Genomic DNA, 15,700 nt, shown 5'->3' with positions numbered 1-15,700 from the left:
TTCATTAACAAAGATCTTAAATTCATGTTAGTCAGTCAAATGGTTCTGACCTTAATAAAATCTCAAATCTTTCATAGTGAGACAAATATAACCTAACGTTTATTTTCATTTATTTTTGTTAAAAGATGACATGTCTAGTGAGTAAAGCGAGCATCGAGCCGACCCGATAATGTATCAGGTCAATTCGACATGTTTTTAATATTATTTTTATTTTAATAGTAATAACATATATTATTATTAAAAATATGTATCATATATTAAAAAAATCTTTTTTTAAAAAAAAATTTTAAGTGAGTTAAACTCGAGATCGGGTTTCAAGTGGTGAGCCAAGCTCAAACTTAGGCTTGGAGCTGTGGCCCGGCGCTAGCGTTTTTCAAAGTTCATTTATTGTGTAAACAAAAGCATGCAGCAGATGCAAATGTTTGGGAAAATAGAGGACCCTATTTGGGATTACCACTAAAGGTAGCCCCGTATATAAAAAAAAAGGTTCCGGTTCTTTTTTGAAAAAAATAAAGCAAAAAATAAAAGAGAGGGTGGTGTGGTACACGAGGATAGAGACTTGAGAGGCATATAGAAAGAGCAGGGCAGCGGACTCCAAGCATTGATTGTAATTCACTTGAAAAAATCTCCGCCTCGCTCTCTCCTCCTTCTTCCCCGTGTTGCAGGGCCCCACCATCCCTGACTTGCGTTACTCTTCGCCTCCTGCCTTTGCGCGCCCGTTTGCTCCCCTCCCCCTCTCCCTCCCTCGTTCTTCTCGCCCCGTTTCCCTTCTTCTTCTTCTTCCTCGGCCTCTGGCAGGTCCATCGGTCGATCGATCGATCGAGATATCCGTCTCCACGACCCTCTCTTCAGATAAATCTCCGTCCGCTGGTTTCCTGAATTCCACCACATTGATCGCTAGATTTGCAGAGGAGGAGGGAGAAGAAGAGGAAGCCGGAAAGGGAAATCATTGATATAGAGAGGAGGAGACAGTTGAAGGAGGGGAAAAAGGAAAGGGGTTAGGGTTCGGAGAGGGAGGAGGCACCGACAGAGAGAGAGAGATGGGGAAGGGGGGATCGATGAACGAGAGCGTTCTGAGGAAGATCCTGCTGAGCTATGCGTACGTGGGGATCTGGATCTTCCTGAGCTTCACCGTCATCGTCTACAACAAGTACATCCTCGACAGGAAGCTCTATGGGTGGCCCTTCCCCATCAGCCTGACGCTCATCCACATGGCCTTCTGCTCCACCCTCGCCGTCATCCTCGTCCGCGTCCTCCGCCTCGTCGAGCCCATCGGCATGACCCGGGAGCTATACGTTTCCTCCGTGCTCCCCATCGGAGCCCTTTACTCCCTCTCCCTCTGGTTCTCCAACTCCGCCTACATCTACCTCTCCGTCTCCTTCATCCAGATGCTCAAGGCCCTCATGCCGGTCGCCGTCTACTCCCTTGGCGTTGCCTTCAAGAAGGAGAATTTCAAGTCTGAAGTCATGCTTAACATGCTCGCCATTTCCACCGGCGTCGCCATCGCTGCCTACGGTGAGGCCCGCTTCGATGTCTGGGGCGTCGTCCTCCAGTTGGGCGCCGTCGCCTTCGAGGCCACCCGCCTCGTCCTCATCCAGATCCTCCTCACCTCCAAGGGCATCACCCTCAATCCTATCACCTCCCTCTACTACGTCGCCCCCTGCTGCTTCCTTTTCCTCCTCGTCCCTTGGATCTTCGTCGAACTCCCAGTCCTCCGCCAGACATCCAGCTTCCACTTCGACTACTTCATTTTCGGCACCAACTCCATCTGCGCCTTCGCCCTCAACCTCGCCGTTTTCCTTCTCATCGGAAAGACGTCTGCTCTCACCATGAACGTCGCCGGCGTCGTCAAGGACTGGCTCCTCATTGCCTTCTCCTGGTCCGTCATCCGCGACGCCGTCACAACCGTCAACCTCGTCGGCTACGGACTCGCTTTTCTCGGCGTGGCCTACTATAACCACTCCAAGCTGCAGGCTCTCAAAATGAAGGAGGCGCAGAAGAAGAGCGCGCAGGCCGATGAGGAGTCGGGCTTGCTGATGGAGCAAAGATCCGAGAGAGAGGCCAGCGATGGCGGTAGTGGCAGAAAGAACACCGATTCGCAGGCTTGAGATCGCGCGTCGCAGTATCTCATGGATCGCATTGAATTGAAGGATCACTTTCTTTTTCCTTTTTTTTTGGCTCCTTTTTCGTGGTTACGATCCCTTTTTTATTTTGGTTGTTCATGTTGTTTTGGGTATTTTATAATTTTAATGGACAAGCAGAGCATAATTTGGTGGTCTAGTTTCTAAACAGATTTATCGATTATGAAGTAGGGTTGATACATGCTCAGTATCTATTACTGGTTGTTGGCACGGATGGTGGGTGCTGAAAATGACATCGGAGTTCTTGATCATGATTTTTACTGGATGGCGGTTAGTTTTTAGATTATCAAGTGAGAAACCATTAGGCAGCTTTCCAGATCTGGGATATGAAAGACGGGAAGGGTGGTTGTGCATTGGTAGGAAGAGGTCGGCATGCCGATTCGTTATGATGGTGCTCAGAATTGATGTATCAGATCCATCGTCTTCAGTTTCTGTCAAGCTGGCCATTGCGATTCCCGTGGCAAGGCATTTCTTCCTTTTGTTTAACTGGTATATCAGAATCTTTGTAGACACCTGTTTGAGGCTGTTCTTTGATAAGTGCTAAGACTAAATTTTATTCGGTATAAATGAATCTATTTGCCACATATTTTTATATCCTTTACATTGGCTAAATAATCTGAGCTGTTCTTTTTCATACTTGTTGGTTGATGAGCTTATTACCGGTATCGAGTAAAATAAACATGTATTCTGAAGCTTTTATAGCAATTGTGTGTGTGATCATTGTGTAGCCATTACAACTGTAAGGCTTCCGTAATTCCCTCTCATGGAAATTGACTTTCCCTTTCTTCAGTGTTTCATTTTTTTTCTTATTAAGTGGAAAATAATGTATTAATGGTTGCATGTCATTGGATTTCACAGAAAATACTATCTGTAAGGTGCTTTTGCAGATAAAGGCACAGAGAAGGTGGTGATAAGGTTTTACGATGACAAGAAAGCGCCTGTGCTCATACAATGCAAATAATATGCATAGATCTTGTTACAGATTCATAACTGAATGCAGTTGCATTTTATTTTTTATTAGTTTAAATTTCATTTCATAGTTGGTGGTTATGGTATTTGTAATTTTCTTACTTATCATATTAATTTGATCCGAGTTTTATCAATTCATTATGATCTGTGTCTGAGATATGAAGATTAATGTTTTAAACTAATGAAGATTAATGTTTTAAAGTTTAAACTATGTATAGGTTTGTGGACAAATCTGCTTGATCAAATTCTAAATTTGATTTTGTTCATGTTAAAATTCTTCCAGAAGCCTGTTGAGCCTTACAAAAGTGTATTAATGTAATTGCTGTGGCTAAGTAATTCCATCATTATATTTGTGATTTTGTTATTCTTTGTCATAGATATAGTTGCTTCGACTAAGCAATTTCATTATTATATTTGTGTTCTTGTTATTTTCCCATTATATTCCCTAATTCTGTATCCTACCAAGTGGCGACATTCTTTGTTTCTTGTTGCTGCGTTTCCTGATCCAGTGAGTTAATCCATAGATGTAGGTAAGAGGTTGATATTGAATGTAATAAGTAGCGGAAGCCAAAAGAAAATGCAAATAAAGTATGTACGATGCAAGCAAGATAAAAAAAAGTAAGGTAAAGTTAAGGACACGGTGTTCTATTGTCTATGAATTATCAGGTTATCTGAGCTGTCTGGTCTTCTGTCATGGCGATATGAGATAGCTAGCTGTCTCAAAACAATATCTTGGATCTGTTATATTTGGTTGTTTTATCCCCTATACTATGCACGTTCTTCTCATGGTACGTTTGTCACTAAAATGTTCCTGGTGCAACCAAGACAAGAGTTGTAGCTATTGTCTATGAATTATGAGGTTATCTGATGTTTCTGATCTTCTCTCATGGTGGTATGAGATAGCTAACTGTCTCGAAACAATATCTTGGATCTGTTATATTTGGTTGTTTTATACCCTATGCGATGCACGTTCTTCTCATGGTACTTTGGTCACTAAAATGTTCCTGGTGCAACCAAGACAAGAGTTGTAGCTCTGTTTTTTGTTGCAGAATTATCAACATGCGTTTCCTGTTATTTCCTAATTATTTTGTGGCAGATAAAATATTTGACTGGATGTGGTTCTCATATTTTACCATCACTACGTTTTCTTGATCCAGTCTATGACCTTTTTTGAAGGAATATGCCTGATTTTTCTTTGCTTTAGGGTCACCAATATGTGTTGTCTATTGGCATTTCATTTTTCATTTTGCTGTTTCTGGTTCTGAATATCAAGTGCTAAAGTTAGAAAAATATGACGCAGGTTTGCATGGGCATTATTTGTGATATATCTTCATGCTGAGCACTGTAATTTCATGCAACAAGGAAGATGAATGACACATGAGGCGTCTATTTTCTTCCATTGTTGGGACCTTGACGCCTTGAAGATTACTTATTATTTTGAAGTATGAAACATCTAAGTTGTAGCCATCCTAATAAGTCGTGGTGTCATTGTTTATATTGGCAAAGAAACAAACCAGTTCAGTGTTCTATGTAGAAGAGCAGGGCTTTTTTTTTTTTGGGGTGTGTGTGTTATAGCATAACGGTGGTTGGACGGAGGCAATTAGAATATTCCGCTGTTAGGTTTTAAGTTCTGTTGGAATGCCTAAGATCACAAGTTGGAGCATCTTGTTCTTATCAAGAGGGCTTTACACCAAATATATGGGTTTGGGGTACTTCTGGTTCCTATGAAGACTGTCGATCAGATTGGGTACTTCCTCCTTTATGTTGTGTGCCTTCTGGATGGTCCTGGATGCAAAGGTTTATTTTCTTGTAGTGCATGATGTTGAGAATTATGATGTGCTTTGAGTTTGGTGTTATTTTATGTTCTGCATGTACATTGCATACAGTACAGCGTTTGGTGTTGGAAAATGGTCCAGTCTGTATCACTAACTGACTATCATATAACCTCCGTTGGTTCTTATTTTATGAAGTTGCCGCACTATGTGCCGATGCGTATCTGTTATCAGTCATGCTGAATTAGTGAATTGTTTCCTGTAAATGTGATCTCGAAGACACTTTTATTGTTCAATCGAGTCTAGAATGTTTTATGACCCTTTTTTCCAGAATGCTGGCTGGATTCGCAAGAAACCTTTTTAGCCTTCAAGAAGTTTGTGTGTCGTGATTGCCTTCATTTCAGTTGGACATCACTGCTGGAACGTCAAAGATGTCAGTCTGTGTCGACCCATGTCCAGCATTGTAGCAAGCAGTGTCCTAAAGGGCATATGTCTTTAATAGGTTGGACAGATTGGCTTGTTAATTGGACAAATATCTAAGCTTCCTCTTGCAGGTTTGATTGCTGCATATAGCCAGCTGACAAGAAAGATACGGAAGATTTTAAAATGAAAATTGAAGTGAGCTGAGTCTACTGCTCACATGGGGTTCATGCTTCTGTCTTCTCTTCCAAAAAGACAACGGAAGGTGCTTTCTTCCAGCCAGAAGTGGACCGGACTTCCGTTGGATTCGTGTCAAAACCCACTTCAGCAGTAAGGGGCTTGCTGCGTTTAATGTCAAGGGTGGATCTGTAGGAAGCCTTTTTGACATTCGGTGCTACTAAACCCTTTTCTTTTGGACAAGTGGCTTGATATCTGTGTGAAATGCAACAAATTGATTGATGAGAGATTACATCCTCAGCGTCCATATTGGTGTTGTCAATCAAAAGTTGGTTTCTTCTCTACTGGCTAATAGTGTTAATGAATGATGAACCAGTTTTTCTGCGTAGATGTGGTTGCCTGGATAGTGTTTTCCATTTTGGTGGTCTTTCGCGCCTTCGTGTTCCATTCTTTATTTATGGTATTTTTGCTGCCATTCGATGAGGTTAGCTCTAATCCTCGAAGCTCCTTCTTAAGATCAATGACTGGACAGCTCACGCATTTCCAAAAATAAGGGTACCAAAACGGGTAGCCTGTTTGCCACTCGTCATGCAGTATCACCTACAACGCGTGTTGGTGCGCCAAGAAGGAAAGGGAAAAGAATTTCAAGCAAGAAAACTCTCTCTTCAACCTGAAGGAGAAGGTCCCCTTTGTCTGGTAGCACGTTGGCTGGCGACCAGTAGGTAAAAATTTCAGAAGTGGCGCATATTTAGGTGCAGGGCAAGGCCACTGAAAAATAAATTCCCGACGGCGTTAGTCTAGTGGTATGAGCCGTGACTGCCGGATGGGTCCGCATGGTTTATTCTCATGGTGACCCTTCTTTCAAGCCATAGCCGGGTGTGGCTAAGAAAGGGAGAACATATAGAATTTTGCTTCTGATTCTCGTGGGAATTTCCACACAAAATTTTCCCATTAGAATATAGATAGAGGCATTTCTAAGCATATGCGAATATCAAATGAAAAACTTTGTGTTTCCCAAGCATGCAACAAGGCAACCTAGAATGGTTTTTCCTCAAAATTTTTCCAGCAATTAGCGTGGTAGAAAAGCATTTGATTGTCCACCTGCATTGGAAATTGCAGGGATTCTAGTTTCACCACTTCACTTTCGGGTGAGCAGGAAGAGTATTTTCTTGAAATTACAATGTCACTACTTTACTGACATTACTGTAGCTAGTAGCGACCATCACCTTGAAATCGGCCGCAGGGATTGCAGGTTTGGCCATATTTTAATCTGCTGTTTAGCAGTTAACAACTTCCCTGTGGCTAATTGATTCATCAAATCATATTTAATCGTGGTCTGGGTTCAGGCCCTAAACTCAATTTAAGTTAAGGACTCCTTCTGTCAGTGAACTACTGCCAAGCTGCTAGGACTTGAGGTCACTGGGGGAGGACAGGGCAGACCACCTGTCCTCATTGATTGTAGGAAGATGCGGAATCCATCAAACGGTGGATCTCGAGAACACATAAATTTGTTATATACAAACACTGTATATACACTCTGTTGTGTGTTCCGGGAGTTATCTCCCTCACCATGAAACACCTGGGACAAAACACTCCGTTCTTAGAACTCTTGTCCTGCTCAGCAATCAAACTACTTCTATGGATAGTCACCCAGATTGGTGTAACTGGGCTGTTCTATTACAAGTCACTGGCTTTAATGATCTATATTATGTAAAATTTGAATCCAATTTCAAGTTCCATTACATTCGAGTGCGGTAGTGAGACTGAACGTAAGATGCCCATGTCTTGGGATCTAAGGTTGTTTTTGGACCTGAATAACGGTAGGATACCTGTCAACTAAGTGTCCATTGTTGTTCAGAGAAATAGTGTCTATGGAAAGTAACTGACGACAGACTCTTCACCACTTTTCGCATTTAAAAATAAAGAACTTTCAAGAGTTGCCTATACCAATCACTATGTGGCTACGCCATTGCATCAGGGTGTTTGAGTTGGATGAAAAAGCAAGTCTTGGTACCAACGAGTCTTAACAATTTTGATAACTCTATCTATTTCTTTCTCTATTGAACCCTTAATGAGCTTTATCCACTTAGTCACGAGGTCACCCATAGCTTAATAATAGGGATGCATCCTTTTAGGATAATCTAGTATGAGGTTTGTCCAAGCAAAGTGCAGTTTGAGCCTCGGAGTGGTTCATACCTTGACTTCTAACATGTATTTTTGTGTCTAAATATGGATCCAATGAAGGGGAAAAATATGTGCTTTAGCACCCAACATTGGATTTGAAAGTAAAATTGGTAAACGGGCGAAACAAACAAAATGATATTGAAATTTGTACACACATGATATAATCATCTGTCTCAGAACTAATCCGAGCACGTCGAATCAGTATGGTGCAAGTAAGGCACATGCACATGCATAGGTTATTTACTATATAAATCTAATAGGTAAGATACTACTGCCAAGTTATTCGGGATGTCAAATGTTCAACTGGTAATGTGAATAGAAATGGTCCAAGTTCACTACTTGACGTGTTAAAGTTGAATCAAACTGGTTCTTCTTTTTTTATGAAATCTTATAACCGACTTTTGATAACCAAACAATATGAACATTGCAATGAATATGAGCAAAACTACTAATATGATAAACAGCACACCTATGACCTAACACGTCTATATATTTTGGATTCGGAAATTAGATGTTCAGACTTGAGGAGTAAAAGAGCGGGCATCACTGCAAAATATTGGGTGGGACTTATAGTTTTGTCCATAGAAAGAAGCGGGGGAGGGTAGGCGCCTTGACTTTTCCGAGTCCTGACCTCACGTTCTGAGAAGCACCCATCAAAAGGCAGACGCTTGGTTGGTCCGCCCTCCCGTCTCCTCCCTTCCCCCTTTTCTCCTGTCGGTGACCCGAAGAGGAGGTAAGAAACCAGCTTCGTCTTCATCCGACGCCCTACCCTCAATCAGAGAGAGAGAGCGGGAGGCCGTTTCTCTCTCTATCTCTGGATATCTGTCTATCTAGAAGTTGCTTATCCTGTTTATCAGTTCTGGGGATGTGTTGTTTCTTTGGGTTTCTGGACTTTTTATTGCAATTTTAGTTGGGCAGGGGGATTTCAGGCCCGTCGTCGCTCATACTTCTTTTGCCGATTTATCGAGTATTGTTTGGGTTGCGGACTCCTGAGTGCTAGAGTTTGTAGCCTTATTTCCTTTTTTGTTCCTCTTGAATTCGTTGGGAGTCTTTTTTGTTGGTGGTTTTTGTTTAATTGATGGGGATCTTCGTTTCAGAATCGAGCGGGAGTCGTGTCCCGGAAACTGATCATGGAGGGGAACAAGGACGAGGCTCAGAAGTGCCTGAGGATCGGGCGGGAAGCCCTGGAGTCCGGCGATCGCGCTCGTGCACAGAAGTTCATCAGCAAAGCGCGCCGGCTCGATCCGACGTTGGATGTGGATGATCTCCTTGCTTCCTTCACCGCCGCCGACGTGAATCCACCGTCGCCGAATGATTCTTCTTCATCGGCTGCTGCACCATCGTCCACCCAGTCGGGGCAGCCACCCCCTCCATCGTCAGGGGATTCAGCAAATGGGTCTTCGTCGAGGACGTACACAGATGATCAGGTCGCGGTTGTGAGGCAAATCAAAAAGCAGAAGGATTACTATGCGATCATGGGGCTGGAGAAGGGGTGTTCCGTTGAGGACGTCCGCAAGGCCTACAGGAAGCTGTCGCTGAAGGTCCACCCGGACAAGAACAAGGCTCCAGGGGCAGAAGAGGCGTTCAAGGCCGTCTCCAAGGCATTCCAGTGCCTCAGCAACGAAGAGTCTCGAAAAAAATACGATCTGTTGGGAACTGAGGAGCCTACGTACGATCGCCCATCGGCGAGATCCCACCATTATAATGGGTTCTATGATGCAGACATTGATGCAGATGAGATTTTCCGGAATTTCTTCTTTGGTATGCCTCAAGGAGGTACCCCCTTCGGCGTCTACAGATTCCGGACGGGGAGAGGGGCAAGCCATCACCATGGTGAAGCTCACAGCTCAGGGCCGTTTAATTTCAGAGTTCTGGCTCAGGTTCTCCCTGTGTTACTCTTGCTGGTCTTGAATTTTCTGTCCTCGCCGGATCCCATCTACTCCCTGCAACGTTCTCATCCTTACATTCTTCGGGTGGACACGCCAAAGGGTGTTCCTTATTATGTGAAGTCTGAGGCTTTCCACCAAGACTATCCTCAGCAGAGCACGGAGCGCCTAAGGCTCGAGGATCGTATCGAAAGAGAATATTTCTCTATACTTGCAAGCAATTGTCGGGCCGAGCTGCAGCGTCTACAATGGGGTTTTTCGTACCAGACACCACATTGTGACATGCTCAAGAAATTCGAGACTGTTTGATGATGTATGTCATGCTTCTTGCGATCAACCTGGTTGATTTTAGAGAGAGTAGTTTTACCATCGTATTGTTAATTACAATGTGTTCCTTGTGAAGAAACTTGGCACCCTTCATTATTGTTATCATTACATGATGCTGCATAAATCGCACGGCACTATGTTTTCTCTTTCTGCTACACGACCTTTTCTAGCATAGTTTATGGTGCTACCGTAGATCCTTTATGAAGATGTGGCAATGGGCAGATGGCGGACTTTTTTTGTTCAGAGCAACTTATTGGGTTTATTCAAGGATTGACCGCTTCCAAGCTGCTTTAGGGATCATTGTTCAGTGTTGAAATTTGAAAATGATGTTTTGACAAAAACTGACTATATAATGTAAGTATATGGTAATGGGAAATGTTTGCAATAATTTCCATATGTCATGATTTCCCTATCCACTTTGGATGTTGTTCGTGCACAGGTAAAAGGTTTTCTGCTCGTTTCTCTTTCTCTCTCTCTCTCTCTCTCTGTCTCACTCACACACACACACCACCACGGCCCCCCCTCCCTTCCCCAGGAAAGTGTTGATGTGTCACATTATATGACTTGATATGAATAAATTAGACCACTTAAGGCTTAAGGTTTAGTTGCTTTATGTTCTGTTTAACAGGCAATGGATAATTGAACCTTTGGAATAATGAGTGTGCTTTCTCCATGGAATTTCTTTTTTGCGACCTTCTTTTCTTGCTTTCAGGTTGAGTTAAAAACTTAAAAGGACAATTAAAAGTCTAAAGCTAATGCCATTTAGCGGTTTACTTTTCTTTCTTTGCTGGTGTTTCCTGTTCTTGTTGCCTTTTAGTCATTGCTGCTTTCGGTTCTCGTTCGGCCTGTCAGGCTTGGAGAGCAGCAACTTGAGAAAAAATTTATTGGTAGGAGATCAGATTCTTTCTTGGAGGTCGTGTAGCATGTCTAGTGCCAACGTGTATGAAGTTTAAAAAGCCAGGAACGTGTCATGATCAGTATGAGGATGGAACTGCTTTGGGAAGGCTCCACAAAAGCAGAATAGGATAAAGAAAGAAAGAGAAAAGGAACAAATAGGGAGGAAGACAGAGATGTGAAACTGATATATAAGAACAGCATAGGTTGGGAAGAGCTTATGAGGTTATTCTTTTTGTCACTCCTGGGGAATCACCACTGCTTTGAGATCATGTTAACTTTATTTGTTTGACATGCAAGAGATAGGAGAAAAAGAAGAATGGGAAACAATGGAGAGGCCCACAGATGTGCCTGTCTTGACATTTTAATACTAATGGGGGTGCATGGACCTCCTTGTGACAAAAGTCCAATTAAGTTTTATTTCATTTGTGGGGAATATACAACTTCTTATTTAAGTCACATCGATACTGGTACGGGTATGGACGGGGATACTGTTACAGGCATCATTTTTAAAATTGTTGGACATGGGGATATGACAAGCTATATATACATATATGTATATATGTGTTTAAAATTCCACAAAAAATATCCACAATTCCACAAGAAATATGGTAACGGCACAAAAAATATGCAAAATTCCACAAAAAATACTAAAAAATCAAAACTGCCGTATCTAAGTGTGTCGCATACCCATGTTAGCATGTCGACACGGCCCACATGGCTACGGCAGCCTTCCAGCCATGTCTGTGTTACTTAGCTTGTTATGACAATAATATTATAAGCGGACAAGATGCTGATAACCTTGCCAACCTCAGCATGTATTGCATAAAACATAATTGTCATTTGTCAACTGTTGCACTAAGAAATGCATGGTTTAGCAGATGTAGATCTATTAAGTACACAAGCATAAGTTTGGTTTTATGAAATTGAAATCCCTCATATATAGTTCATGTTCCAGGGGTAAATTTATCATGTAATGATGTATTCTTACTTCTAACTTCATCAAGGAGCCAACTGTCTTTCAGTACTTGACTGAGAAGATGATATTTCAGTAGCACCGAAGATACATAGTTTTCTAATAGCCTTACCCTTGTTGCTGGTTCAAGTATCTGCTGTAAATCATGTTTTTCTTCTTCAGATAGGCATTGTATTCGTATTTATTTTGTTTGCATAATTGATCCCTGCGATGTCTTTGTCTATATTTCTCTTCCTATTGTGCCAAATACTAAATAGTAAATAATGACATATTCACGCATTTCTGTATTTTCTGTATCTATCCCTGTCCAGCGATGCTGGCCTCAACCCTCAGGGGATGCTGTAGCTCCACCCTCAACATCCTCAACCCCCACTACTGTCCTTGACCTCGGCCCATGCTGACCCTCTCCAGACAGTGAGGGTGGATCGGTCAATCCCTCGATCTTTGCCCCCTTGCCAGACAGTGAGGGTCGACGCTGTCGTTCCTTGCTGTCTTAAGAGGCGATGGCTTTCTTTTTTCAAAATAACTTATGATCAAAGATTTATGTAATGATCAATTTTAACATTTTTTTTGCACAGAAGCAGCTATTTGAGAATCACTTAAACCTTGGTGGTTGTTTGATGATCTTAAAAATTCAGCAGCAATTTGTAATTTTCTGAAGTGCTCATTTCTTTTCTTTTTATAAAGTAGCTGCTTCAGTTTCAGCCACTCAAAGTTTCTATTCTCATTCTCTTTCACATTGAATGAATGAAAATTGTCTAAAAGCTAATATATATATATATGTATATATATATATATATATGTATATATATATATATATATGATCTGCAGGATCACTTCTTGTCCTGGCTTCTGTCATTCTTGGTTCTAATGTAAAATGGTGCTTCAAATAGGCTGCTGCACTTGAGTCTGGTGTGCACCAGGTGTGCTTGGGTACTTGGTGCTTTTTGGCTGGCAGTGTTCGTAATTGATGGTTTTTATATATATTCATCTATATATGTGTATGTATTGTAAGAGGAATGAAGAACATGTTTCATGTCCAAATATGGATTAAATCTCAGTTTCTGAGGACATGACTTGAAGCTGGAGTGAGATTTGCCAAAGCACAACGTTGGAGGAAGAAAAAGATGCTTGGACAAGTGGAGATTTTCTAAACAACCGTGAAGCATAAGAAGAGGAAAGTTAAGAAATGAGGGAGATCTTGAGGGGCCAAGGTTTAGTTCTATGAGCTTATGAAAGTGGATTAAATCACAAGGAACTGCTCATCAGTAGAATCTATAAAATGTTGAAGGAAGAATAAATGGAGAATAGTAGGGAAAAGACATTGGAAGCTATGTGATTTTGAGTAGCAGGGCATGTTTGGATGCAATGACAACGTAATTGGGTTTTGTATCACGATCTCTCAGTGTTGCATCTAACAATATGTGCTTCAGAACTACATAGAGAACACACACACTATCACACATATATGTAAAGCTGACTGAGCAAATTCTTCTTTTGCCATTTCCCTGAAATTTGTCAAATGCTGACTTTCTTCACAGAGCTTAACTTCTATTCCTACTTTGGTTTCATTGTTTTGGCAGTTGGAACCAAGCTTCTTTGTCCTGGACTTGGTGGGTCCCATGTTTAGGTGGTTGTGGACCTCTCATATGAGTTCAAATTTAAATACAAGGGGAAAAAGTGTAACCTCCCCTTCCAAAGGCATAAGCTCCGATCCCAGCTGCCAGTTGCAACACAATCTTCAGCATGGTTGTCTAAGAGTACACCAAACACATAAAATTCGATCTCAGCTACCGGTTCTGAGGCAGAGGTTAAATACTTGAATGTTTTTGTAAAGTGAAAGTCGGATATAGAAACAAAGTCTCAAATTTAAGTTGGACAGCAAGCGAAGGCTTAAGATTTAACTACATTTGTTTGCCCATTTTCACATGTTCTTTAATGTCAGTTAACACTCATTTACGGCAAAAGTCTGCATGTTTATGCATTGTGAAGGAGAAAACTCGGTGGGTTATGTTGTGCCATCTTCTATCGGATGTCAAACTTATTTCCACGACCTGGACTGCTATCCTGTGTGTGGCTGATTTGTTTGATTGGTATATGTTTTTTCTTTTGCTAAATATACATACAATCAATGGCCAAGGGGTTAAGGTCGTCAAACTTATATATATTTTTGTTCTGAACTTTGATGACGGTAAATGTTCTGCTTTTAATCTACTTGTTTTTGTTCTTCTGGTTGTTTTGCTTCACCTATTCCCGAGCATTGTTGGTGACTAGCACTGACATGGGTATACTGGGTTTGAAGTTTGAACTACTCGTATCCTACAAGTTTCTGGTATCTTTCCCTTTTTGGGTGTACGAAGGTGAGTGGATCGGTGATAATGTTCCTACTACGGGGGACAAAGTGTGATACGAGCACTTGGAATATCAGTGGAGACTTCAGGCGTGTAATTGTGGGGTGAAATACTTCAGGCGTGTTTCCTGAAAAGAGGCAAGAGGAAATCAGTAAATGCAAAACTCAGCCTTTAATGCATGGAGTGCTTACAAAAGCTGAAAGAGTGTAACTTGCATCTCCTTTCATGCTTCTGTCATATTAAGGGATTCAGTCGACAATATCTTTGTTAGAGAATGTAAATAGCAACAAGTGTGATCATGAGGATGATGTCTGTGAGAATTCCCCTTGCACAGCTGCTTCTAAGTGGGCAAGTGAAAGATCTGTATGTTCATAGTTACCTTTCCCATTGGATCCTTTTACCTATGTTTTTTGGACTTTGCTTGGTGGAGGTATGACCGGCTTTTTATCAGACCAAATCAATTGATATTTTGATGCCCCTCAAAGGAGGAAGACCGCTGCCATATGATATTAAAATAAGATCGGCTGCAGCTTAACTCCATCCTTGAAGTTATGGATTATATGATAAAGTTGAATGGTAGAAATTTCATATGTTTGCGACCAAGTAGGCTTGAGGCTCCTGATGTATTCCATAGACATAATCTTGGCAATGTGGATCAAAGAAACATATTGGGCATGTCTCTGCTTGCCTTATAGGGTCGATAATTTCGACCAGCAATGCATAGTGTTGCATAGTTTTCCTGTCATGATTTTCATATATAAGATTTGGATTCTTACGGTTGGCACGTGAAGGAGCGGACCTTTGATGGTTCATTCTGTCCTTGCCAAATAATAACGTGGTAGGGGAATGCAGAGGATAGATCCATCCACCTCATTAAGTGTTTCAGTTTGAAAAATGATCATATTTCTACTGGATCTTGAACTTTTTGAACGCCTATTATCCAGCCAAAGTTGTTTTTTTAATTAAAACTTGTAACAAGTGCCTCACAGAAAGGACGAACGCAGGCGAATTAACCAACTGGAACAAATGAAGCAAACTCATTTTATTAAGTAAATGATTATGATTGATGAGTATGAATCGTAGGTATATCATGCAGGTGGTCAGTATTTAAATTTATTGGTGTCATGCCTTGCACGCACCAGCGCCGTAGGCGTATAATCTGAAAGTGTGGGCATAAATGTGCATGACTATCGCAAATAATGTGTTAATCATGATTAGAATGCCAAAGCAAATTTGTTTTACAAATGCAAGAGTTCGCTTGAATTTGAAAGAAGAAAATCCAGAAATAAAAAGATGTTTCACTGACCAACAACTTGGCATCATCACGTTGTGAAATCCCCGAAAACAATGCTTGGCCCGTCGTTGCCTCGTAAAGAAGGATAAATGCATAATACTTCGGGGGAAGCTTGCTGGGCAGTACACACTGATGGATGAACGGCATACTTCGTGGGCATTTGATTTCTTGTAAAATGATATGATCACAGATCGTCATTATTTGGGATACACTAAAACCAAGCCTTCCTCTATATGAATACTTTTCAAGAGTAACATCAGGATCGCAAGCTTGGGTCTGAGGCATGTAGATTCCAATTTTGATTTAAAC

The 15,700-nt window shown here is 41.5% G+C and overlaps 2 protein-coding genes across 4 annotated transcripts; both read left to right on the top strand.

The window, feature by feature from the left end:
- The first annotated feature begins 607 nt into the window (after window positions 1–607).
- On the top strand, window positions 608–2,725 carry LOC116259305 (probable sugar phosphate/phosphate translocator At5g25400). Its single transcript, XM_031637053.2, has one exon. It carries the CDS (start codon window positions 1,041–1,043, stop codon window positions 2,106–2,108), a length of 1,068 nt encoding a protein of 355 aa, XP_031492913.1. The 5' UTR covers window positions 608–1,040; the 3' UTR covers window positions 2,109–2,725.
- A 5,510-nt stretch (window positions 2,726–8,235) lies between these two features.
- Window positions 8,236–13,765, top strand: LOC116268256 (chaperone protein dnaJ 49-like). Of its 3 annotated transcripts, XM_031649983.2 has the most exons (3): window positions 8,236–8,396; window positions 8,761–9,862; window positions 13,330–13,765. In XM_031649983.2, exon 2 carries the CDS (start codon window positions 8,794–8,796, stop codon window positions 9,856–9,858), a length of 1,065 nt encoding a protein of 354 aa, XP_031505843.1. In that variant the 5' UTR covers window positions 8,236–8,396; window positions 8,761–8,793; the 3' UTR covers window positions 9,859–9,862; window positions 13,330–13,765. The 3 variants fall into 3 exon arrangements, with proteins under 3 accessions (XP_031505843.1, XP_031505840.1, XP_031505850.1); XM_031649980.2 differs by lacking the exon at window positions 13,330–13,765 and having other exon boundaries at window positions 8,761–10,031; XM_031649990.2 differs by lacking the exons at window positions 8,236–8,396; window positions 13,330–13,765 and adding an exon at window positions 8,403–8,664 and having other exon boundaries at window positions 8,761–10,031.
- The last annotated feature ends 1,935 nt before the right edge of the window (window positions 13,766–15,700 follow it).

Source organism: Nymphaea colorata, chromosome 1 (assembly GCF_008831285.2).
Source record: "Nymphaea colorata isolate Beijing-Zhang1983 chromosome 1, ASM883128v2, whole genome shotgun sequence".
In the NCBI taxonomy this organism is placed as follows: Eukaryota; Viridiplantae; Streptophyta; class Magnoliopsida; order Nymphaeales; family Nymphaeaceae; genus Nymphaea; species Nymphaea colorata.
Note: the sequence above shows the minus strand (reverse complement) of the source record. Positions and strands in the feature narration are given on the sequence as shown.